General features: G+C 42.1%; 2 protein-coding genes across 3 annotated transcripts; both read left to right on the top strand.

Annotated features, from left to right (window-relative positions):
* Positions 1–5: 5 nt before the first annotated feature.
* On the top strand, positions 6–10,035 carry PHOSPHO2 (phosphatase, orphan 2). Of its 2 annotated transcripts, XM_015422255.1 has the most exons (3): positions 6–44; positions 4,517–4,682; positions 8,968–10,035. In XM_015422255.1, exon 3 carries the CDS (start codon positions 8,989–8,991, stop codon positions 9,709–9,711), a length of 723 nt encoding a protein of 240 aa, XP_015277741.1. In that variant the 5' UTR covers positions 6–44; positions 4,517–4,682; positions 8,968–8,988; the 3' UTR covers positions 9,712–10,035. The 2 variants fall into 2 exon arrangements, with proteins under 2 accessions (XP_015277741.1, XP_015277740.1); XM_015422254.1 differs by lacking the exons at positions 6–44; positions 4,517–4,682 and adding an exon at positions 6,658–6,814.
* A 7,043-nt stretch (positions 10,036–17,078) lies between these two features.
* On the top strand, positions 17,079–22,942 carry KLHL23 (kelch like family member 23). The gene is made up of 3 exons (XM_015422253.1): positions 17,079–18,291; positions 19,220–19,372; positions 22,323–22,942. Exons 1-3 carry the CDS (start codon positions 17,079–17,081, stop codon positions 22,631–22,633), a joined length of 1,677 nt encoding a protein of 558 aa, XP_015277739.1. The 3' UTR covers positions 22,634–22,942.
* The last annotated feature ends 914 nt before the right edge of the window (positions 22,943–23,856 follow it).

Raw genomic sequence — 23,856 nt, 5'->3', positions numbered from 1 at the left:
AGGGAGGAGGAGAAGCAGCAGCGGCAGCAGCAGCCCCTTTGCAGGTCAGTCCAGCCGCCCGCGGGAGTCCGGCCTTTCCCTCTCTTCGTCTTGCTCCCCTCCGCGGGGCCCTAAGCTCCGCCTGCTTTCTTTCCCCCCCTCTCCCCTCCTCCGTCTGCGTTGGTGTCGAGCCAGGCCTACGCCGACAAGTAGCCCCTCCCCGGCCCGCTCGCGCTCGGGCTTTGGCCTGCCCGGCGGTCGCCTTCCGCCGCCCGCCACAGAGCTCAGGAAAGCGTGGGCACCCTGCGCGGTCCTGGGGGTTCTGACCTTGCCTTGGGAGGTCGCGTCCTTTTGATATCAGTGTGGCGCGATAGGGAGCCGCGGTTTGTCCAGAGCCCCTTAATATGGCTTACAAGTGCCAGGGATGCCAGCCTCCAGGTGGGGCCTGGGGGATCCCCAGGAATTACGGCTCATCTCCAGAGACTAGAGAGACCAGTTCCCCTGGAGAAAATGGACGCTTTGGAGAGTGGGCTCTGGCATTTGTATCCCACTGAGGTCCCTGTCCTTCCTAGGCTCCATCCCCAAATCTCCAAGAACCTGCCAACCCTACTCCTCCATCCTGCATTGTGCAGGGGGTTGGACTAGGTGACCCTGGAGGTCCCTTCCGACTCTATGATTCCATGATGTCTCACCCTGGCAACCCTACCAAGGCAGACTTGTCTGACGAAGATATCCTGGGAAAATGTATTTGTCTTTAAGGTGCTAAGGGACTGGAATTTTGCATGATACAGAAGACGTATTCCTGGCTTTGATGGTACCCTTTGTTCTTTCCCTTACAATAGGGCTTTCTTTAATACTTATATTGAATGCAAAAGAGGGTTTTCTTTAATACCAGTATTGAATGCAAAAGAGGGATTACATAGATAGTTGAGTTTATGCTGTTGTGTTTATGAATTTCATTTCCTTAATTTATAGCCTGTCTTTTTCTCACTGAGACTCAAAGGGGGATTATAAAATATAAATCTCTTTGTTACGGGGGGTATTCTGAAATGATGTCCACTAAAAATCCTAATACAGACTTACCTGTATATAATCACATCCTTTCTTCAAGAAGTTAAGAGTGATGTGTGTGGTCTTTCCATATTTATGCTCACAACAACTTTCTAAGGTAGGTGAGGCCAAGAGAGAGCAGGCCTGTAGCTAATGGTGGGTTCTCCTGCCACCCCCTGACTTCCTGCCAAGGCCCCCTGACTTCCTATCCAGCCCGCAAAACCCCCCCTCTCTGGGCCACCCGGAGGACTCCCAGCTGGAGCTGGTGGCAGCGCAAGGCTCCCCAGGTGAGGTCAGCACTAGGGGGGAGAGTGACTGGCTCAGGCCAACCACTGAGTTGTCGTGGCGGAGTGGGGATTTGAACCCTAGTCCTGCTCCACCACACCACCCATAATTCAACCAGGGTTGACAAAAATGCATGTGGTAGCTGCATTAAGTGCTTCATTCACAAGCTAATCCGCTGCTTAAATATATGCTCTCCCTTGTTCTTTTCAGGTTGCTTTGCAGGGTCTTTGCTCTGATCGCTTCAATGAAAGGCTTTTGGTTGGAAACACTGGATGGTGGGTAACACACCACGCTGTTTCCATCTTTCCTACCATACAGTGCAAAATATAGTTTCTTAAGCAGCCTTGTGCTGATGTTGGGTGTGGCTTTAGTGGGCACAGAAGCATCTTAACCTGGAATCAATAGGCAGTTTTTGCCAGGCCGGGCTGTCCTTCCTCTCCTCCCCCCCCCAGGGCAAGGTCATTTGTGTTCTGGTGCCAAGTACATGCCAGAATTGCCAGCTGGCTGTGAAAGCTGCAGTATGGCTTCAGTGGGCAACTTTATTCCAAAACATAAACAGCATTGGCTACAGAGGGAGAAGATGGTTTGGAGACCAAATAGATCATGGGACATTCCTTCTGGCTGCATCACCTGTGTCTGAAGGAAGCAAAAGGAAGTCACAGCTCCAGGTTGTTAGTCTGTTACAGCTAGAGATGTGAAGGCGAGGAAAAAAACCAGAAAAATTCGGGGCAAAACCGTTTTTTCCCCGAAGCCTATTTTTCTCTGAAAAATTGGAAAAATTGAAAAAAGAAAAAAAATTGATTATGGAACGTTTTATTTTAACATGATGAATAAAATATTTTAAGACAAGGTGTTCAAATATTTTCCAAATCATTTCTAATGTGTATGTATATGTATATGTATATGTGTATATATATATATATGGTATCAGATTGATCTAATTTCTGTGCACTGAGGACAAGCAAGTCCTAGGTTACAAACTGAACCCTCCAATGCAAGAACAAGATGCATTTCTTCCTTTAGGAGGTGCGATTGTCAGAAGAAAATAAAAAAGTTTCAGTTTTGTTTTTGCATGTGGGTGGGTATTCAGTTTGAAATAATTGTTTAAATACACTATATTTTTAATATGCTAGTTGTGATAATTTCATGCCAAGTAAAAATGTCCATAGTCATATTTTATGTTCCTAAAGTAACAGAATGACTTTCAGTCTAGAAAAGACAAAAGAAATGCCAATGTAGCATTTTTTCAATTTTTCCTAAAATTTCCGTTTTCCTCCGGAAAAAACCCGGGGCTTATTTGGGTTTTTTTCCGAGCTTAGCTCCCCCCCCCCCTTAATCTGATGGCACCTTAAAGACCCAACAGATTTACTAAGGCAGAAGCTTTTGTTGACTGGTGAAGTTGGCTGTAGTCCACCAAAGCTGAACTAAATCTTTTAGTCTGGTAGCCACCTAATTGTGTGTGTGAGAGAGAGAAAGAGAGAAGAAGAAGAGTTGGTTTTTATACCTAGCTTTTCACAACACGAAGGAGTCTCAGAGTGGTTTAAAATCGCCCACCCTTCCTCTCCCCACAACAGACACCCTGTGAGGTAGGTGGGGCTGGAGAGCTCTGAGAGAACTGTGACTGACCCAAGGTCACCCAGCAGGCTTCATGTGGAGGAGTGGGGAATCAAACCGGGTTCTCCAGATTAGAGTCCACCACTCTACACCATTACACCACACTGAGTGAGAAGCTAGTGACATGACCTTGAATTTGTGATAATTTTAGAGCACTATTCTAAGTGCAGCCAGTGGAGCTTGTTTGTTGGGGAGGGGTGTTTATTGTGTTATTTCACATTTGTTTTGTTTACTGTTTGTTTATCTCACTGGAAAAAACACCACCCTTGAGCTACTGGGGGTAAAAAAATGGGTATAGGTTAAAGGAGGGGTGTCGAACTCATTTGTTATGAGGGCCGGAACTGACATAAATGAGACCTTGTTGGGCCGAGCCATGTGTGTGATAAAATGTATTGCCATATTGCCAGGTAGTGGAGATATAAACTTTATAAAGGACACAAACATAAATATATTTTTTTACTTAAAATAAAAACATGCTTAAAACATTAGCTTTGTAAGCTGCAAACCTACTTTTGATTTATTGACATTCACCACAGAAATCTCATTCTCAGAGTTCTGAGTCTGGGACCCAGGTTAAAAAATGGAATGGCAAAGCAAGCTATGATGCAGCAGCAGAGCTGGAAGGAGGAGGAAGAAGACTTATCTGTCCATTTGAGATGTTATATTTGTAGCTATATAGCTTTGGGGAGAAGACCGTTTTGATTCAAGACTCCATTGTCGACTTTATTGCACATGGATGTAAAATTGAGACTCATTTGAGAAAGGCACTTCGAAACGAGCATTAACTCGAGAAGTTCGTGCCAGTCTGCTCACCTGTTGAATATAAAGATTATACATCATGAAATTCATCAGTATGAGAATCTAATTTACTTCTGTGTAAATTTACTTCAGTGTGCACGTTTGCAGCAATTTTTTGTTTTCCATTACCACTATATTGCTGTTCCCGTTGTTGTCATTTATATGTTAATAAACAGCCAGAATCTAAGTCCTCTTTCTACCTCATACTATTGTCCCCCTTTCAGAAACAGCAGCAGAAGCTACATTTGGGTAACAATATGTCTATTATAAGCAAGATACAAGTCCAGCAGCACCTTAGAGACCAACAAAGTCTTCAGGGTATGAGCTTTCAAGAGTCAGAGCTCCCTACCCTATCTGACGAAGGGAACTTTGAATCTTGAAGGCTTTGTACCCTGAAAATCTGGTTGGTCTCTAAGGTGCTGCTGGACTCAAATCCAGCTGTTGTACTGTGCAGACCGACATGGATACCCTCTGAAGCTATTGTAAGCAAAGTAACCCTGTAGTTTCATTGTAAATAAATAATTTCTTCCTTGCTCCATTTTCTTGTGTATCCATAATAATAATATAGTGTACATAGTAAGACTTTATTACTGTCATATGTTAATAAACAGCCAGAATCTAAGTATAGTTAAAAAGAAGTCCTGCTGATTTCAGTAGGATTAACTACTTGGAAAAAGGACTTGGAATTATTATTATTTAAAACCTTTATCAAATTTCTGTTTTTCCATGGCAAGTCGGGGTCTAAATTATGGTCATTCTGTCATTACCTTGTGTTACTTTGTCTAAACAGGGAAACAATTTGGACTTGGACTTTTAGCAGCAGGATTCAGAAGCATACTCATCTCTCTTAATGTGCAGCTGTTATAAAGTGCCCAGGACAAAACTGCATCACATTCCCTATCCTATATGTAATACTCTCCGATGCTTCCGGATTTGAAGCTTCTGAGTATCAACCAGTGAGTATCATTGTGTTGTCCTGCTGTTCTATCTTGTGCCCTGCTGTTATATCGGAAAGATCAGCTTTGAAACAGTGATAAAATTTTCTGTGCTTATATTTTTGGTTAGACAGAGATCCACTTCATACATTACACTTTTAGCGATATATACTGCATGCTGAAATAAACGTATATTCCAGTTGTGTGTGAAATATTTGTGGGTCAACACTGAAGTGCAATGGAGTGGCATTATGCTCATTCAGTTACACAGTAGCCCTGCTCACATGTTACAGTGAACACATGTTCATCTTGCCTGTACGTGTGTACATCTGTTTGTAAGTAAGACCCACACACACATTCTTTTTAAGAATGAAACGGGGGACTGAAACCTAAACAAATGTCACAACTTTCTTTCTAGAAAACAGAGCATTCTGGGATATCTTTTAGAAAAATGACAGTAAATATAATGCTCCATGTGGGAAATGTACTGAGGCACATAAAATCTATGTGGAAGAAGAGGAGGAGGAGGAGGAGATTGGATTTATACCCTGCCCTTCACTACCCAAAGGAGTCTCAGAGCAGCTTACATTCCCTTCCCCTCCACACAACAGACACCCTGTGAGGTAGGTGGGGCTGGAGAGCTCTGAGAGAACTGTGACTGACCCAAGGTCACCCAGCAGGCTTCATGTGGAGGAGTGGGGAATCAAACCGGGTTCTCCAGATTAGAGTCCACCACTCTACACCATTACACCACACTGAGTGAGAAGCTAGTGACATGACCTTGAATTTGTGATAATTTTAGAGCACTATTCTAAGTGCAGCCAGTGGAGCTTGTTTGTTGGGGAGGGGTGTTTATTGTGTTATTTCACATTTGTTTTGTTTACTGTTTGTTTATCTCACTGGAAAAAACACCACCCTTGAGCTACTGGGGGTAAAAAAATGGGTATAGGTTAAAGGAGGGGTGTCGAACTCATTTGTTATGAGGGCCGGAACTGACATAAATGAGACCTTGTTGGGCCGAGCCATGTGTGTCATAAAATGTATTGCCAGGTAGTGGAGATATAAACTTTAGAAAGGACACAAACATAAAGATTTTTTTTTACTTAAAATAAAAACATGCTTAAAACATTAGCTTTGTAAGCTGCAAACCTACTTTTGATTTATTGACATTCACCACAGAAATCTCATTCTCAGAGTTCTGAGTCTGGGACCCAGGTTAAAAAATGGAATGGCTGAATGATTAAGAGAGTCTGGCAAAGCAAGCTATGATGCAGCAGCAGCAGAGCTGGAAGGAGGAGGTGGCCAGTTCCACTGCGGGCCTGATGGAAGCCCTCCATGGGCCTGATTCAGCCTCCGGGCCGCATGTTTGACACCCCTGGGTTAGAGCCTCTTTCTACCTCATACTATTGTCCCCCTTTCAGAAACAGCAGCAGAAGCTACATTTGGGTAACAATATGTCTATTATAAGCAAGATACAAGTCCAGCAGCACCTTAGAGACCAACAAAGTCTTCAGGGTATGAGCTTTCAAGAGTCAGAGCTCCCTACCCTATCTGACGAAGGGAACTTTGAATCTTGAAGGCTTTGTACCCTGAAAATCTGGTTGGTCTCTAAGGTGCTGCTGGACTCAAATCCAGCTGTTGTACTGTGCAGACCGACATGGATACCCTCTGAAGCTATTGTAAGCAAAGTAACCCTGTAGTTTCATTGTAAATAAATAATTTCTTCCTTGCTCCATTTTCTTGTGTATCCATAATAATAATATAGTGTACATAGTAAGACTTTATTACTGTCATATGTTAATAAACAGCCAGAATCTAAGTATAGTTAAAAAGAAGTCCTGCTGATTTCAGTAGGATTAACTACTTGGAAAAAGGACTTGGAATTATTATTATTTAAAACCTTTATCAAATTTCTGTTTTTCCATGGCAAGCCGGGGTCTAAATTATGGTCATTCTGTCATTACCTTGTGTTACTTTGTCTAAACAGGGAAACAATTTGGACTTGGACTTTTAGCAGCAGGATTCAGAAGCATACTCATCTCTCTTAATGTGCAGCTGTTATAAAGTGCCCAGGACAAAACTGCATCACATTCCCTATCCTATATGTAATACTCTCCGATGCTTCCGGATTTGAAGCTTCTGAGTATCAACCAGTGAGTATCATTGTGTTGTCCTGCTGTTCTATCTTGTGCCCTGCTGTTATATCGGAAAGATCAGCTTTGAAACAGTGATAAAATTTTCTGTGCTTATATTTTTGGTTAGACAGAGATCCACTTCATACATTACACTTTTAGCGATATATACTGCATTCTGAAATAAACGTAAATTCCAGTTGTGTGTGAAATATTTGTGGGTCAACACTGAAGTGCAATGGAGTGGCATTATGCTCATTCAGTTACACAGTAGCCCTGCTCACATGTTACAGTGAACACATGTTCATCTTGCCTGTACGTGTGTACATCTGTCTGTAAGTGAGACCCCCACACACATTCTTTTTAAGAATGAAACGGGGGACTGGAACCTAAACAAATGAGGGCTCAAATCACTTGTTGAGCTGTACGTGTATTGATTGTAACATGAGAATTATTCAGTGCACATCCAAAGAACAATCCAGTGTACACTGATTGTACATGTGGTCACTGTAACTTGTTAACAGGACTATTATGTCATGGTGTGACTTGATTTTGTATGCCACAAGATAATCATTCTTCAGAAATAAAAATACATTAACTATGGTAATCTGTGTTCATAAAAAAAACACAGGCCTGTGCTCAAGCTTGACTGGGAGGCATTTCTGTCCCGTCCCCCTCCCCCCAGCTACAGGCGGTGATGGTTAGTGGATAAAGAAGATTGTCCTTCACATTCACAGGTGCATTCTCCAACCTTCCACTATGCTCAGAACAAAATATGCAAGACTGATAAAATCTTCCTTTCTCCCCTTCTCAGCTGTGGCTTTGAAGCAAATTGCAGGACTTAATATTGAAGAGTTAAATCTTGATTAATTTTTGTTTGTTTGAGAAAGTGACCCCACAAACCTGTTTCTTTATTAGGTATTTCGATACTGCTTCTCTCCCCATTGGGGATTTAAAGAAGCAGAACAATATAATTAAAACAGACAAAAAATTATCTAGATTGTCCCCTGGCAAAGATAGACATGCTAAAATTGCCATTCCTCCTCCACTCACAGAAGAAGGAGGAGGAGATGATGATGGTGATGATTGGATTTACACCCCACCCTTCACTTGGAGTCTCAATGTGGCTTACCAACTCCTTTCCCCTCCCCAGAACAGACACCCTGTGAGGTAAGCGGGGCTGAGAGAGCTCTTTCCAGAACTGTCCTTGAGAGAACAGCTCTGACAGAACTATAACTTGCCCAAGGTCATCCAGAAGCTGCAAGTAGAAAGCGGGGAATCAAACCCCGGTTGTCCCGGATTAGAGTCCACGCACTTAACCACTACAGAGTGAATAGGCTGGTTTCAGGCCTTTCTTCCATCCTTTATGCCATGCGGCATATGGTTCTGGAGGGTTCCCCATCCCTCAGCAGTACCTTTCAAAGCTACAGGGGGCTGCCTGGGAAAAGGAAGATTGGGCGGGGGGGAATCGTTCTGCAAATTGACTCTGTGTGTGTGGAGGCAATGGATCCAGCCTCATGTCCTCCTGCTCCACCACTATACATACTTATAAATACATTATATGCCATCATTGTAAGTTATGAGGAAGGTCCAATATATTCCTTATCCATTACAAGAATAAGGTACAGCCCTCTATAGAAGGAGCCAACAAGGTATGTATGGTGACTACCTGCTCAAATGGATAGCTTTTTTTTTTAAAGAAAAGGAAGATATTTACATCTTTCATCTTGATTTGTAGTCTCTATGGTGGTTAATAAAGAATCAAGGAACTACAATACAAGTTAAAATAAATTAACCATAGCTAATTAAATAAACAACAAATCAGGAAACTTAACATTATTCCAAACATTTCTGCAGAAGAGAACTGCCTTGGTTCACCTAAAAAAAATTGGAGGGGATGAGGCAAATTGCAGTAGGGGGAGAGTTCCACAGTCTACTTACATTTCCAGAGGAGGCCCTTTTCTGTGGAACTTTGAACCTCATTTCAGTTGACAAGAGTACATCCACTAGATTCGTAAATTTATGAAATACTGCAAATTTCAATATCTTATGGTTCCTCTATACATAGTAAATAACCTATGAGGCTTTTTCTGATGAATTTCTTTCCAAGATTATGGTAGAATATAATTGTCTACATAGGCCTCTTCAGCAAAACAGTTTTATCTTATTTCCAGGCTGACATTTGTCTGACAACAATGAAGTTTCTGCTGGTTTTTGATTTTGACCATACGATTATAGATGAAAACAGTGATACCTGGATTGTGAAATGCGCACCTGATGCTAAACTTCCTGATGAAATAAGAAACTCCTATCAGAAAGGACGTTGGACAGAATATATGGGCAGAGTTTTCAGATTCCTGGGAGACAGCGGAATAAGGGAAGAAGAGATGAAAAGGACGATGACAATGATACCTTTCACAAAAGGAATGAAGAACCTCTTAGAGTTTGTTGGCAAACACAAAGACGTATTTGATTGTATAATTATATCGGATTCCAATGCAATATTTATTGATTGGATTTTAAAAGCTTCTAATTTCTGTCAAGTATTTAATGAAGTGTTTACAAATCCTGCAAGTTTTGATGGATGCGGCTATCTTACTGTGGAGAATTTCCATGCTCACAATTGTGCACAGTGCCCTGTAAACCTCTGCAAGAGGAAAGTCTTAGAAGAATTCTTAGAAAGCCCTTCAAAACAGAGGATGAAGTACTCCCAGATTTTATACATAGGCGATGGTGGAAATGATCTGTGTCCGGTAATGTGCTTAAAAAAGGATGATGTTGTTATGCCAAGGCATGGATATAGGTTACAGAAAATGGTTTCTCAGTTGTCTCAGGATCTTGTCCCTTTGGAAGCATCAATTGTCACCTGGTCATCTGGTATTGAGATACTGGCCTATTTAGAATTACTTATAAAATAATAAAGAAAATGATCTAATTAATACCAATGAATAATAATAAATTGGTACTGGTATCTCAGTCTTCTCATGCTACAGCCATTTGTCATGAATCTTAGAGAAGGACAGTTTATTACGCCATTTTGATTCGTTGTCTTCCATTGTGCAGTTGTGTTGGGGAAAGTTGCATGGGAAAGCAAAATGCCTGAGCAAAAAAGGAGGCATAATCAAATGAAGCAGATGCCAGAGTCATTGCTGAATGTAGTTGCCATATGTCACCTTAGAGAAATGTATTTTTGTGTTTACTTCATTTATACTCCTCTCTTCTCCCCAATTGGGACCCAAAGTGGCTTACAACATTCTCCATTTTATCCTCATAACAACCCTGTGAGGTAGGTTAGGCTGAGAGTGTGTGACTGGCCCAAGGTCACCCAGAGAGCTTCCATGGCAGAGTGAAGATTCAAGCCCAGGTCTCCCAGATTCTTAGCCTAGCACTCTGACAACTGCAACACACTGAGAGGAGGTGATCAGCCATGTTCTTTTCCAACCAAAGCTTCTCAGTATTCCTCATGGCGTCCTCACAAAGGGCATTTTACAATAATTAGTCTTGGGAGTTATAGAGGCATGAATGACATCAGTCTCCTTACCACAGAGGTGTCAAACTCATTTGTTTCAAGGTTCAGATCTGATGTAAATGTCACTTTGTCGGGCCGGGCCATGTGTGTCATAAAATGTAATGCCAGGCAATGTTCCCTCTAAGCTGTGGAGTCCTGTGAGCAGAAATTCTACTTTGTGAGCTACTGGCGTTAAAGTTGTGAGCAGGTAGTTTGGCTGCTGCATAAAATTAGTTTGCTCTGGAGCCATCTTTCCTGAGCGAAGACAAAAATATGTGAACTGGAGGCTAAAAAACTCTGAGCTAGCTCACACTAACTCAGCTTAGAGGGAACACTGATGCCAAGTACTGGAGATAGAAACTGTATAAAGGACAGCAGCTGGTAAGCTCCGAGTTGGTGTATCCTCACTGCAAGGTCCTCATGGGCTGGGAGGGGGGTGCAGAGGAAAACCCACATAGGCAGACTGGAGAGGCAGCAGTGCAGCGCTGGGCAGATGCTCCCACGACACTTAACTGCTTTAGACAAGGTTGTTTTGCCATGCTGGAGCTACAATGGAGTGGCCCTGCCCCACTCCCCCCAGCACTTCCTCCCTTGCATCAGTTGCTCATGGGCCACATAAGAGCCCTGGGTGGGCCGGATCTGGCCCCTGGGCCTTATGTTTGACACCCCAAATGCAACCATTTTCCTCAGGCATTGTTGTCCACCCTCAAGTATCCAGACTCTTACATGAGTCACCAAGAGCCAAAATGATGTAGTAGACTAGGATCTGGATTCACATCCTGACTCTGCCATGAAGCTTGCTGTATAACCTTTCTCCGGTCATTCTCTCTCTCTGGTTAATCTGCTTCGCAGGGTTATTATGGGGATAAAGCAACAATAGAGTCTGTTTTGTGATGTGTGAACACAGGGCAAGGGAGTATGAACAGGGGCTACTTATATTCCAGAAAGAATAGCCAGAAAAGTATTCAAAATACTGAACTTGGTATTTATCTTAAGGAAGCAGATGTTCTGATGGAGGATACGCATGTGGCAAGGGGTTGCTCCATAACAACCCAGATGCTACTTTAATTTGTCTTAAGTGGCTTTATGGATTGCATTATTATTGTAATAACCAGTTGTCAGTTTCTTCTCACTCAAAGTCCCTTGCATCTTCATACCTCAGCTGCTACTTAAGAGATACCTAATCCCCCCCCCACCTACACTGTGAGCGGCAAATAATTTCTGTAGGTCCTAATCATGGCACGTACGTTTACCAAGGGGCAGATGCTTCCATGCCTCACAAAAATCAGTTTAAAATTGGAACTAACTTTGTTAACAAAGCCACAGATTTTTCAGACATCTCAACACAGTGTTGAGGCAGGCACCCTTCCTCCTTCAATATAACCAGTATACTCTGGCACATCATTTAAGCAAGTAACCTCCAGATGACACAAAATGAAAAGAGGATACAGTGCAGAAGCAGCATCCACAAAGAATAAATATGGACAACACATGAAGGTTGTTATAATCTTAAATTTGCTTGTTCTCTGTGTTTATCTGCAGATGTATTGTGTGGAAATCAAAATGAACAATGCAGTGAGAGGGGATATACTGTTTCTTAGCAGCTAGCAGACATTTAACAGCTAGTGGCTGGCTAGTTGCCCTTTTCTGTATGCATGTTTACTTGGAAGTAAGCCCTACTATGGTCAGTGGGATTTCCTCCAATGTAAATGTGTCTAGGATTGAAAATGTAGTAATCAGAATATGGGTAAAATGACAGTCTTGTGCATTATATAGTTGGAATGAAGAATGTTTCAGTGCCACAGACCCAATTCTGCTGCAGTCTTCTGTTGTTACTAAGACACCAGTTTTGTGCATCTTCATAACTGTGAGGATATTGCCCAAGAGCATGTAATCCATCTTCCCATGGCATTTTATTAAACTTAGGGTTGTGGTGTCAGCAATGGAGGTTTTAAAATATGACATATTTATAAACAGTGTTGTGTTTACCTTTTTACCTTATTGTGAAAGGTGATTGTGTTGAAATGGTTTGCTGAATACATGGCAATGTATATTTAAGTGAAGTGTACCTGGATAGCCCAGGTTTTTCTTTTAAAGTTTTTGAAAGTTCTTTTAAATGTTTGAAATTGGGGATAAGGAAGGACAAGGAGCAAAAACTTGATAGTTCCTAGCTGGCTTCCAGATCCCATTAATTTCATGGACATCTGCTGTCTGAAGAGTTTATTTGAGACTAAAGGACAGACAACAAATTTACTTAGAGATCTACTTATAGTTCAGTCGTTATTTTGTCTGAATACAATGTGCCTATTGCAACTGTACACTGTTTAAGATAACAAAGATATAATTTTAATTTATCATGTTTGTAGTTTTATATTTAAGGATCATGTTTATATAAAATATTTAAATATTTTATTAAAACAACTACATTTTAATTGAATTGATTAGAGTTGTAAATATAACTGCAGTATACAGTCAACAGAAAACTGTGTTAACAGTTCTGACACTATGGGAGAGAATGTTACAAGGATACTCCGGGTGTATTCATTGCTTGTGAAAGAATAAAACTACCATGTGGCACGTGCAATAACCATTCCATAGCTGTTCCCCGCATTGAAGTAAGATTGTCTTCTTGGATAGCCCAACAGTGAAAACGGGGGGGGGGGGGTTATTAGTAGAAACATGAAATTTTAAAATATATTCATCATTCACAGACTCTTTAACAGTTCAGTCTGAAGCAGAGTTATACCCTTCTAAATCCATTTAAGACAATTGTGTGTCTTGCTCTGTTTAGGATTATACTACATAATGGTCAGACAATTGAAGATTTTGGGGGGAGGGTTGTATATTTTAAAAATGCATGTGTGTGCACTTGGAAGTCATGGCAACCTCTGATTGTGCGTGCACCTGGAAGTCATGGTGACCTCTGGTGACTGACCCCTACTGAGGGCCTGGAGGATATTCAGAGAGGTGGCCTGACTAAGCCTACTCCCACCACCGGCCTCTGATATTCCAAGGAGGTCTCCCATCCAAGTACTTTGCCAGAGTCAACCCTGCTTAGCTTCTGAGATCTGACGAGATCAGGCTTGCCTGGGCGATCCAGGTCAGGGTGACAATTGAGGATTAATGTCAGAATATACATCTTTTTAAAGTTTTTGCCAATTTCATAAATGTCATAAAAAGGGCTGGCATAGCAAGAACTTACTAGCAGTGATTAAGTTCTGAGGCTGTGATGTCATTACTAGGAAGGCCCTTTCTTCAAGTCTTGTTTCAGGGTTTAGTCTTGGCAATTCCTTGCTCACAGAGCTCCCTTTGCCATGTCAGTGGGAAGACTTTTGACATACCTGCTTCTCTTCCTAACATATATTTAGGGCAAGTGTCCTAAGGTGAAATGTTATAATGAGGAACAAGCTTTATTATAATGTTATCTGAAATCTTATGCCTACATTTTAACTAAAATTCATATGGTCCACTATTGTGTTTCAAATTTGCAAAGAAAGTGGGACTATTCAAGACTATAAGCAACTTGTGTTGCATTGTCCTCAATATGCACACTTGAATACAAGCCCTTTGTGGATCAGATATGCCTAATGAAGCTTTCCTTGAAAGAAGCCAACAGCCTGCAGATGCGGTAGGTTAGGCTGAGAGTGTGTGACTGACCCAAGGTCACTTGACAAGCTTTTCATGGCAGAGTGGAGATTTGAATCTGTGTCTCCCAGATCCTAAGTCCACCAGTCTAGCCAGGACACTGGCTCAAGCATCTGTGTTTGGTATGTCCATCTTTTTGCACCATTTTGGGGAACCAGGAGTTTGGGGGGAGGCAATAACTAAAGTATGTACTTTACTGGCGACTGGGGATCTGGCTGGTACCGTACCCAGTGTTAACATCTCCACCACCACCTTGCAAGCAGCGAGAGTGCGGCGTGGGGGGGGGGGGGAGAGCGAAGAGCGGAGGGAGCCAGCTGAGACACCAAAATAGGAAGCGCTGCCTCGGCCGGTCCCATCTGCTCCTCCAGCTGGCAGGCAGGCAGCAACCAGAAGCGGCGTCTCTTCCAAAGATGGCCAAAGGAGCCGGAGGAGGGAAGGCAGCTGAAGCCTTCTGTCTGTCCTCTTTTTCTTCCCCCAGAAACAGCCGAGCGCCCTCGGTGCTCCCGTTTAGCGCCTCTTCGTCGCGCCTCTTTCCTCCTTCCCCTTGGCAGGGCAAATCCGAGCTCGCCCTGGACTCGCTGGTCGCCCAGCAGCGGCGGCCTCAACAAACAACGCCCGCCTGCAGCCAGGTCGAGCAAAAGTTGGTCCCCTGCTGTGAGTGAGCAACCGCCGCCACCCCGAGCAGCAGCTTGACCTCGCTCAGTGGCCTGTTGGCGGCGACCCCAGCGAAGCAGGCACGGCTGGGCGAAAGCGAGGAGCCGCCAGAAGCCGGGCGCAGGTCCTCACCCCGGCCGTCTTTATTAACGCTCCAGGGTGGGAGGTGGAGAACAGACCCGCTTTGAGGCGCGCTGACAAGCCACATGGGACAGCGGGGCACGCGCTCCCACAATGCCCCACGACCAATCCTAGCTGGTTACAAATATAGGTAGGTGGGTGGGCTGGTTGGGGGGGGGGGATCTCCTTGCTATTTGCCTTTTATTGCCTGCCTGCGACCTCCTACCTGCCCGCCTTTGTTTTCGGTTTCCCAAGCCCTTCCCTCCTCGGCCAAGCGCGGGGCTGCGCCTCCCGGGGCAATTGCTTTGGAGAGCAGGTGGGTCTCCCTCCTGGAGCAAGCTGGGAGCGCGTCTGGCAGTGGGGAGCCAGATTCGGGTGAGGGCTCGTGGCCACCGGCGGCACAGCGTGTGCTCAGCACGGATTAGGGGGTGTCACTCGATTATTTAGTCTTTGTTTGGAATCCGGGCGGTCTGAGAGGAAGACCTGACTCGGCGCACCTGCCGTTCTTAACGCGTGTATTGAAAAGGCGGCTCCAGAGTTTAGAGAGACAGCGGCTTTTTATTACTCCATTATAGGGCTTCTCCGCGGAAATACACGGGACAAATGCCACCTGTCGCAGGTTCGCAGTTGATGGTGGTTTGGGGTGCTTTGTTAACCGACCATCCTAACTGAACTGGGATAGTTGCCGAGTTTGTAAAAGGGGGGAAATGACAAAAATTTGGCTCCCCGTTGTTCACCTAGAGCCACTACACTTGTGGCACTGTATTTCTATCAGTGATTTAATAATTGTTCCCTATATAATTTATTTTTTCTCACACACCAGTGTTTTATTGTAAAAATTAAAAGTGGAACAGAATGCAAATGCAAAATATACTACCGTACTAGATTTTGTTGGGTTTTTTCCCTTCCATTTAAGATACATAAATTCGGACATGCGGTTTGGGGCATACGGGGTGCTGTTTTGCTGAGAAACCAAACAAACATCAGTTTTCCTGGACAGGGAGGCATAGAGCCTAGTCATGTATATGATTTTGAAATTTCAGAATGAATGATAGAATAAAAATGGATGCAACTACAAGAAAAAAAATTCAGTGAAAAATATACTTCTCCTGATAGTAAGTATCCCAATATTTCTCACCACACGTTTTTAACAATGTGCTTATACAATCTTTACACTAAGAGGCATCTGACTTTTTTGACAAACACATTAGCGTTATAATCCTATGCATACTTACATGGGAGAAAACCTTACTGAACTCAGTGGTCTTGCTTCTGAGTAAACATACATAGGATCAGGTAGCAAAACTATTATTATGGATTACTAAGAGTTGTTCCTGTACATTGTTATTTACTTGATTGAGTCAGCAAAGCCTGAAAGATGTCTGCTACCTCAGTTTTCAGGCAGCTACCTACTTTTCTCTAGGGCAAGACAACACCTAGATCAGGGACCTAGATAAACCAGTGGAGGATTTATGCAGTAAAAAGATTATAGGGTATCAGCCTTCCATTAATGGATGCTTAATCTTTCAAGATTTTTGGACCACTGAAATTTTACTCCTGATAGAAGGATAGAAAAAACAAAATAGGACATTGGTGGACATTTTCTGGTATAACTTGACCATGTGTGATGAAGTTCTTGAAAGATCTCAGATTTCTGAGATGATTAAAAACTATAGGAAACATGCATCACAGTTTCCTAAGAACTCCAAGTTGTATTTACTTAAGGCTTATAGCATGGCACAGTATTGCTACTCATATAGAATTCAATATCTTTCAATGCCTACCATATTATCAATAGACATTGGAAAACAGTATTTTTTCCTTGTACACACTTTGGTGAACAAGTTAAAGTTGACAAAGGCCAAGCCAGTTTGTCTTCCTGCTCTTTTGGCTGCCTCACTAGGATCCTTCTGAGATTCCTTATATAATCTATCCTTTCTAAACCCAGCATATATTCTTAGCTTTACACGTATTGAGGTGGTTATGGCCACTCTGGATGCAATATAATATTGTTCTTTGTTTCTTGTGTATGTAACTTTGTGATTTGATATCACAAATGAGTGAGGAGTTATAAGGAGGTTCTTCTAGTTCCTTTTTTCCTTTGAAATTGTTTCACTAAGAATATGCACATTTTCTTTGTGGCCTTGCTTTATTCTATTTGCCTGTTTATTGCTATAGAATGTTGTGGGGTTTTCATTGAGCTTTAACCCTCTCCCCCCAATAACGAAAGATTTCAGTCCTATATGTACCAACTTGGGAGAAAGCTCCACTGGAAACAGTGGGGGTTTACATGTGTTTTAACATGCATAGGCTGTATGAAGTACACTGCCTTAGCATTTCTGACATTTCATTGCAGTGATGGCATTGACTGGGCAGGAGGAATATACCTATCTATATAAAGATGTCTCTCATCCTGTGGAGTTCTTAGATGCCTTCAGAACATTCTACTTGGATGGTTTATTTACTGATATTACTCTTCAGTGCGCTTCGGGTGTGATTTTCCATTGCCATAAGGCTGTGCTGGCTGCTTGCAGTAACTACTTTAAGGCTATGTTCACTTCTGACATGAAAGAAAAGTCTAAGAACCGGATCAAACTTTCTGGGCTCAGTCCCACCATTCTGGAATCCCTGGTGGTCTATACATACACATCGGAGATTCAGATAACAAAAAGAAATGTTCAAAGCCTTCTTCAAGCTGCAGATCTCCTCCAATTTATCTCAGTAAAGAAAGCCTGTGAACAGTTCCTGATAAGGCACTTGGATGTCGACAACTGCCTAGGGATGCACTCCTTTGCAGAATACCATGTCTGTTCAGAGCTAGAGAAGGAATCTAGAAGGATATTGTTATCTCAATTTGAAGAAGTGTGCAGGCAGGAAGAATTTCTGGAAATCAGCAGTGAAAAACTTAAGCTCATTCTCTCCAGGGAGAACCTCAGCCTTCAGAAAAAAGATGTGGCGATAGAGCCAATTATTAAGTGGATCTCTTACGATGTGGACAAAAGAACTGAGTACATTTATGATCTGCTGAGCTGTCTTGAAATGGCTTTAGACAAAATGTACTTGAGGTCAGCCTTAAGCTTGCACAAGAAATGCCAGTTAAATGAAAACAAGATTAGGTCTCTAATATACAATGCCCTAAGCCATAGCCCCAAAGCAGCCTCTGCAAGGTCGACAGCTGTTATGTACGTGATTGGAGGATATTACTGGCATCCTTTATCAGAGGTGCATATATGGGATCCTATCACCAATACCTGGATCCAGGGTGCAGATATGCCAGACCATGCGAGGGAAAGTTATGCCGTCACTAGTTTGGGACCCAACATTTATGTCACGGGGGGTTATAGAACAGACAATATAGAAGCCCTTGATGTAGTGTGGATATACAACTGTGAAGCTGATGAATGGAGTGAAGGCTGCCCTATGCTGAATGCAAGGTACTATCACTGTGCAGTTACCTTGAATGGCTGCATCTATGCTTTAGGGGGTTACAGAAAAGGAGCTCCAACTGAAGAAGCAGAGTTCTACGATCCTTTAAAAAAGAAATGGATCCCCATCGCAGACATGATCAAAGGTATGTAATAGATTACGTGCTACTTATTTTTGTTAAACTTATCCTTTAAAGATAATTTAATTTAATTACACAGCTATTTTTCAGCTACTCTATACAATTGACTTTGGCAAACTCTAATAATAAGAATAACACTGCTTAGAGAGTCTTTGGTGTCATTTTGGTTGATCCTTATAAAAGGCATTGCATGGACTTGTGTTGTTGTTTTTGGATTTTGCTTTTGGACCAACACAGCTGCATGTAGCTTCCCAGCACAACATAGTAACTTTCTGTATAAGCAAAATAATATATGAGAAAAAGTTATTTGAATTATTGTTAGCTGATTATTATACTTGAAGTTGATTTGCACATTAAAATAAAAATCTTTCCAATATAATCAGTTTTCCTGTTCAACTGTCTATAATTTTAAACTGCATTTCAGGGACATGTTCATTCATAATACACATGATTCAAGTAAATATCTCTGTGTTTGAGATATGGTTGTGTATTTGTATTTGGGAACAGAAAAGGCTCCTGCTAGTGAAAATTATTTAATATTAAGTTAATATTTAATGGTTATTAAGTCATTGTCTTTGATTTATGCTCATCAATAGCTGATCAATAAATTACACAGCTGAACTCACTTTGTTTTTCTGTGCACTGAAAAGCTGGCATGATCTCATGTAAATACTACACAAATGTGCTGAAAATACACATAATCAGAAATTTTCAACAGAACATAGAAAAATAAGCTTATTGCACTATTGTCTTTTGCCTTACATTACCATAACAGGTTGTCTTCAGTATATAATTTTTGTATGGATTTGTTTAAAAACCTTCCGGTGTAGTGTCATACCTATATTATTAAATGTGTTGTAACTCAAATTTATTTATGAAGATGATGTTGAGCAGTATTAAACATGGTTTGAAGACCTTTTACAAATTCAAACAGGGGTCGGAAATGCCACTGCTTGTGTCCTGAATGAAGTAATCTATGTCATCGGAGGTCACTATGGCTACCGGGGAAGCTGCACTTATGACAAAGTTCAGAGCTATCGCTCGGACATTAATGAATGGAGCACAGTCACCACTAGTCCACATCCAGGTAAATTTGAGTCCTGCTTGATGTGGGGGGGAAATGTGATATTTATGTAGCTTGCTAGACTCTACAGAGCAAAGATAATTGGCAGAGCAATAAAGCACAACATTATGCTTAAAAGGAAATTAATGGAGACAGGATGCAAACAAAGTGGGGGGGGGACGTTATTGAGAAGGGCTCCTACCTCACACGGTGTATGTTGGTCTGGGGAGAGGAAGGCGATTGTAAGCCACTCTGACTCCGAGTGAAGGGTGGGATATAAATCCAATCTCCTCCTCCTTGTCTTCCATATACATCAGATTACTCCCATCTAAACTGTTTACAAATGATCGTAAGACCATGTGGGGGCAAGTATGTGTGTGGTAGACATGTTCACACTTGCCTGCTATGCTCATGGAGGGGAGAGAGCCTTGTCTTCTTCAGAAGTGCCCACAGAGAGAGAAGGGAGACAGGAAGGAAGGGCTGCTGGAGAATAAGAAACTTCTCATCTTGATAGTTATTGCCCTTGTAGTATCATAAACCAGAGAGAAAACACCATAACTCCTGATAAGCATATCACCCTCCAAAATCTGAAAAGCATGTAGAGTTGCAGTTGGGAACCAAGGCAGCAAGTGCCATTGGTCCATCTCCAAAAGAAACCTCCACCAACTCTGTTCAACACAATTTGCACCCTGAAGATTTCATTCAAAAGCCCATGGTCTGCTACCAATACTGATCCAGTTTGATTTGCTAGCATTTACCCATGAAGCTCAGAGTTTAATTTTAAATTAAGGCTTCAAGGAGGACTCTCTTAACACTCTAGGCAAGTTCACAGGCTGTGGTCTGTGTGTGCCGTCTGTCAGAAAGTGGCTGATGAACTCTGATGCAGTAAACCTGGTAAACAAGAATCTCAGGGTCCCTTTGGCTGCTGTTGCCTCAAGCAGAACTGCTTCAGGAGCATGGACAGCAATAATGCTGTTTCATTTTCCTGGAAATCTTATCCTTAATAAAGCAGTTGCTGAAGCTGTGGTTTCAATGGGGAGATGAATGTGGAGGAGAGGGGCTCTTTAATTTTTTGCCCACTGAAAATTGCCACCCTCATGCATGTTTTTTGAAGGGGGGGTAGCAGTATCTGTAATTTTGTCCAGGAGGAGGTACAATCAGGCTTGGAGGTGACTATTTTGGGTAGGAAAACAGGGTGTGGGGAAGACATAAATAGCTCCGGAATCATATATAGCTAATCCTAGTGGCTGCTTTCTATTGAAAAGAAATTGTTCGGGAGGAGAGGTTCTAAAGGGACAGCCATGGTCGCCTGTTGAGTAAAAATTAATGGCATTGTAGCACACTGAAGGCTAACAAAATTTTATTTCAACATAAGCTTTTGTGCGTCAGATCTAATTTCATTAGATGCATGGAGAGAATGTAGTAACTGCAAAATGCTTATACGAGCCATGCATGTTTTGAAGTGAGGTCTAGCTCACGAAAAGCCAATACAGAAACAAAACTTTGTTGGAATTTAAGGTGTCACAAGACTCCTGTTTATTGGATTTTTAGCTGGGGGAGGGGGGAATCAGAACTACATATAATACAAGGGGGGGAAGTAATAGAGAAGGATATCAGTTGAAAATGGTAAACGCCTGAAGAACCCGACCACCTAATAAAGAAGCAGGTGTGTTAACATTAGACTGTGTAAGTCTGGAGACGGACTAACAGTGCAATCCTCAACAGAGTTATTTATTATTTATTTATTTGACTCGTATCCCGCCCTCCCCACAAGCGGCGGGCTCAGGGTGCCTCACATAAATTGGTACAAATTACCATTAAAACCACATAAAAACATTTAAAACAATTCAATACAATAAGATCATAAAAACATAAGGTGCTAGCGATAGTTACTCACGATGGCGTGCAAAAATATTTATAGGATAGTTTTCAAATTTGAAGATCTTCCTGGTCTCGCAATTGCATAAGCCAGGTATTAGGCTAAGACCAGGGCCCATAACCACGATTGTTGGTGGAAGCCGTGGGGGCGGCTCCTAGTTGAAAACCTTGTGGAAGAGCTCTATCTTGCAGGCCCTTCTAAGCCTACAGAGGCAACTCTGTTTAGGATTGCACTATGGTGATGGTGGAGGAAAGTACCGTCAAGTCAAAGCCAACATTTGGTGACCCCATAGGATTTTCAAGGCAGGAGACGTTCAGAGATGGTTTGCCATTGCCTGCCTCTGCGTCATGACCTGGGACTTCCTTGGTGGTCTCACATCCAAGTACCAGCCAGGGCCAATCCTGTTTAGCTTCCAAAACCTGACAAGATTGGGCTATCTTGGGGCAATCCAGGGCAGGGCAAGGATTGCACTGTAAACGAAGTAAAACCTTGGATTTTTTTGAGAGCTAGCTTGTGCCAGCGTAAATGGCAGGAAAGTGAGATACAAGCATTTTAATGAATAAAAATAAATACTTCTGATGGTAAATAATACTACATTGCAATAACTAAGAAGACCTGCAATGTTTAGCTTTCTGTTCATAGAAATGTTTGATTCCCTTCTTACGTGTACACCTTCTAAGAGTATTCAACTAAATTCTAGGGTTGCCAGCCTCCAGGTGGGCATTACAACTGATCTCCAGCCAACAGAGGTCAAGTCTTCTGGAGACAATGGCTGTTTTAGAGGGTGGACTCTATGGCATTATACCCATTGAGGTCCTACCCCGCTCTGTGTTCCACCCTCAAATCTCCAGGATTTTTCCAACCCAGAGCTGGCAACCCTACTAATTTTCCTTCCTTCCTCGTAGCAGAGGTCTTGAACTTCCTTGCAACCCCAGTGGCTGTCACCCCCCTACTGATCAATGAAGAAATCTGTTTCAGTGTCTTTGAAACATTGATCCCTAATCTGCTGCATTTCTTTGAGCTGCCAGACCCTGCTGTACTTTGAGCTTCCAAATGATTAGGCAATATTCCAGTATTTCTCTTTTCTCCCTGTAGAGTATGGATTGTGTTCCATTGCACTAGAAAACAAGCTCTATCTTGTGGGTGGACAAACCACAATCACCGATTGTTATGATCCAGAGCAAAAGGAATGGAAACAGAAGGCTGATATGATGGAAAGAAGGATGGAGTGTGGATCTGTCGTGATGAATGGTTTCATCTACATAACGGGAGGTTATTCTTCTTCTAAAGGAACGTATTTGCAAAATATTGAGAAATATGATCCTGAATGTGATAAATGGGAAATTGTGGGCAATCTTCCCAGCGCGATGCGTTCACATGGTTGCATCTGTGTGTATAATGTGTAACAGAAGGGGATATCACTTTTGTGATAAGGACCTGCTGAATGCTGTGGAAATCTAGAACTGAAGATGACCACCTAATGGTGCGGTTTTTGCCTATTCATTATCAAGCTATGCACTTTGGTTTCTGTTGGTGTTTTTGTTTCAGAAGGAAAGCAGCCCTTGAATCTCTCTGTCCGACTATGCTGGGATACAACCTGAAAATCTTTTGGCACCAAGTGCAGTCTAACTTAATAAAATGATCTGCATAGCACCTCTGCCATTGTATTATAAACTGAAGACAGCCATTTCACCATGTCAAGCAACAGTGTTCATTCTCTCACCTTCTCTCTCATCAAACCTGTAGACAAGCTCTGGTTAAATCAAAAGTTTACATGTTACTTGAAGTGATCCTAGCAAAAAGTATTATGCTGCTTATTTACTTTGGATTTTTATACTATTTATGATTTTTATAAACAAAAGCATTGCAATATATGGAAGACATGAATAAAACAGCAATTCAACAATAAAGGAACAAGTAGTAACAGTAACAATTAGTGTTCCATGGACTTTTCTAATGGGTCCACATGGTTACCAGTGACTGTTGTGTAATAAATATTGTGGGTTGTATCCTGTCACTCCACTTAGGTAAGCCCAATAGGTATGTGCACTACATATGATTTTTAAATGCTACTGTTAGGATACCCTTGTATATAAATGCATCATAATAGAGACAGAATACACCTCCCTTTTAGGATCATGGAAAGTAAGGCTGCTACATGACCTTGATCCTGATGGGGTGGAAATTTCTGGTCCTACTGTGCACAAATTGCCCACTCCAGATGAAACATGGAAGGTAAATATATTTGCATGGTTTGGCCTTTTCCAGACAGATTTCAGTTTGGGTGAATGCGTTTCATATTTGTACATCATTCTGCAGATTACTTTTGTATTCCACAGTTAGAACAACTCATTTTAGTTTTTACTTAAGAATTGAAGCAAATTGTGATACAGGCCTCAAGAAAAGTTACTAATGTATTGTTATTTAATTTGGCCTGCTTAACTCTAGAATAAAGGATTTTATCTAATTCTAAGTTTGGCTTTGCTTGAGGTGGTGATGTGGCATACAGAACATGCCACTGTGCAACTTGGGGGGTTTAGGGGGATGTTGACAAAAGAGAACTGGCTCCTTTGTAAGCTGGTGTGATGCAGTGATTAGACTGTTGAACTAAGATCTGGGAGACCCAGAT

This window comes from Gekko japonicus, unplaced genomic scaffold, assembly GCF_001447785.1.
Source record: "Gekko japonicus isolate JY-2015 unplaced genomic scaffold, Gekko_japonicus_V1.1 scaffold469, whole genome shotgun sequence".
In the NCBI taxonomy this organism is placed as follows: domain Eukaryota; kingdom Metazoa; phylum Chordata; class Lepidosauria; order Squamata; family Gekkonidae; genus Gekko; species Gekko japonicus.
Note: the sequence above shows the minus strand (reverse complement) of the source record. Positions and strands in the feature narration are given on the sequence as shown.

Bases quoted from the DNA above. Each gene is read 5' to 3' on its own strand.
- PHOSPHO2 (XM_015422255.1), top strand. From the start codon at position 8,989: ATGAAGTTTCTGCTGGTTTTTGATTTTGACCATACGATTATAGATGAA.
- KLHL23 (XM_015422253.1), top strand. From the start codon at position 17,079: ATGGCATTGACTGGGCAGGAGGAATATACCTATCTATATAAAGATGTC. The intron at 18,292-19,219 runs GTATGTAATAGA...AAATTCAAACAG, and splicing joins CATCGCAGACATGATCAAAG to GGGTCGGAAATGCCACTGCT. The intron at 19,373-22,322 runs GTAAATTTGAGT...TTCTCCCTGTAG, and splicing joins CACCACTAGTCCACATCCAG to AGTATGGATTGTGTTCCATT.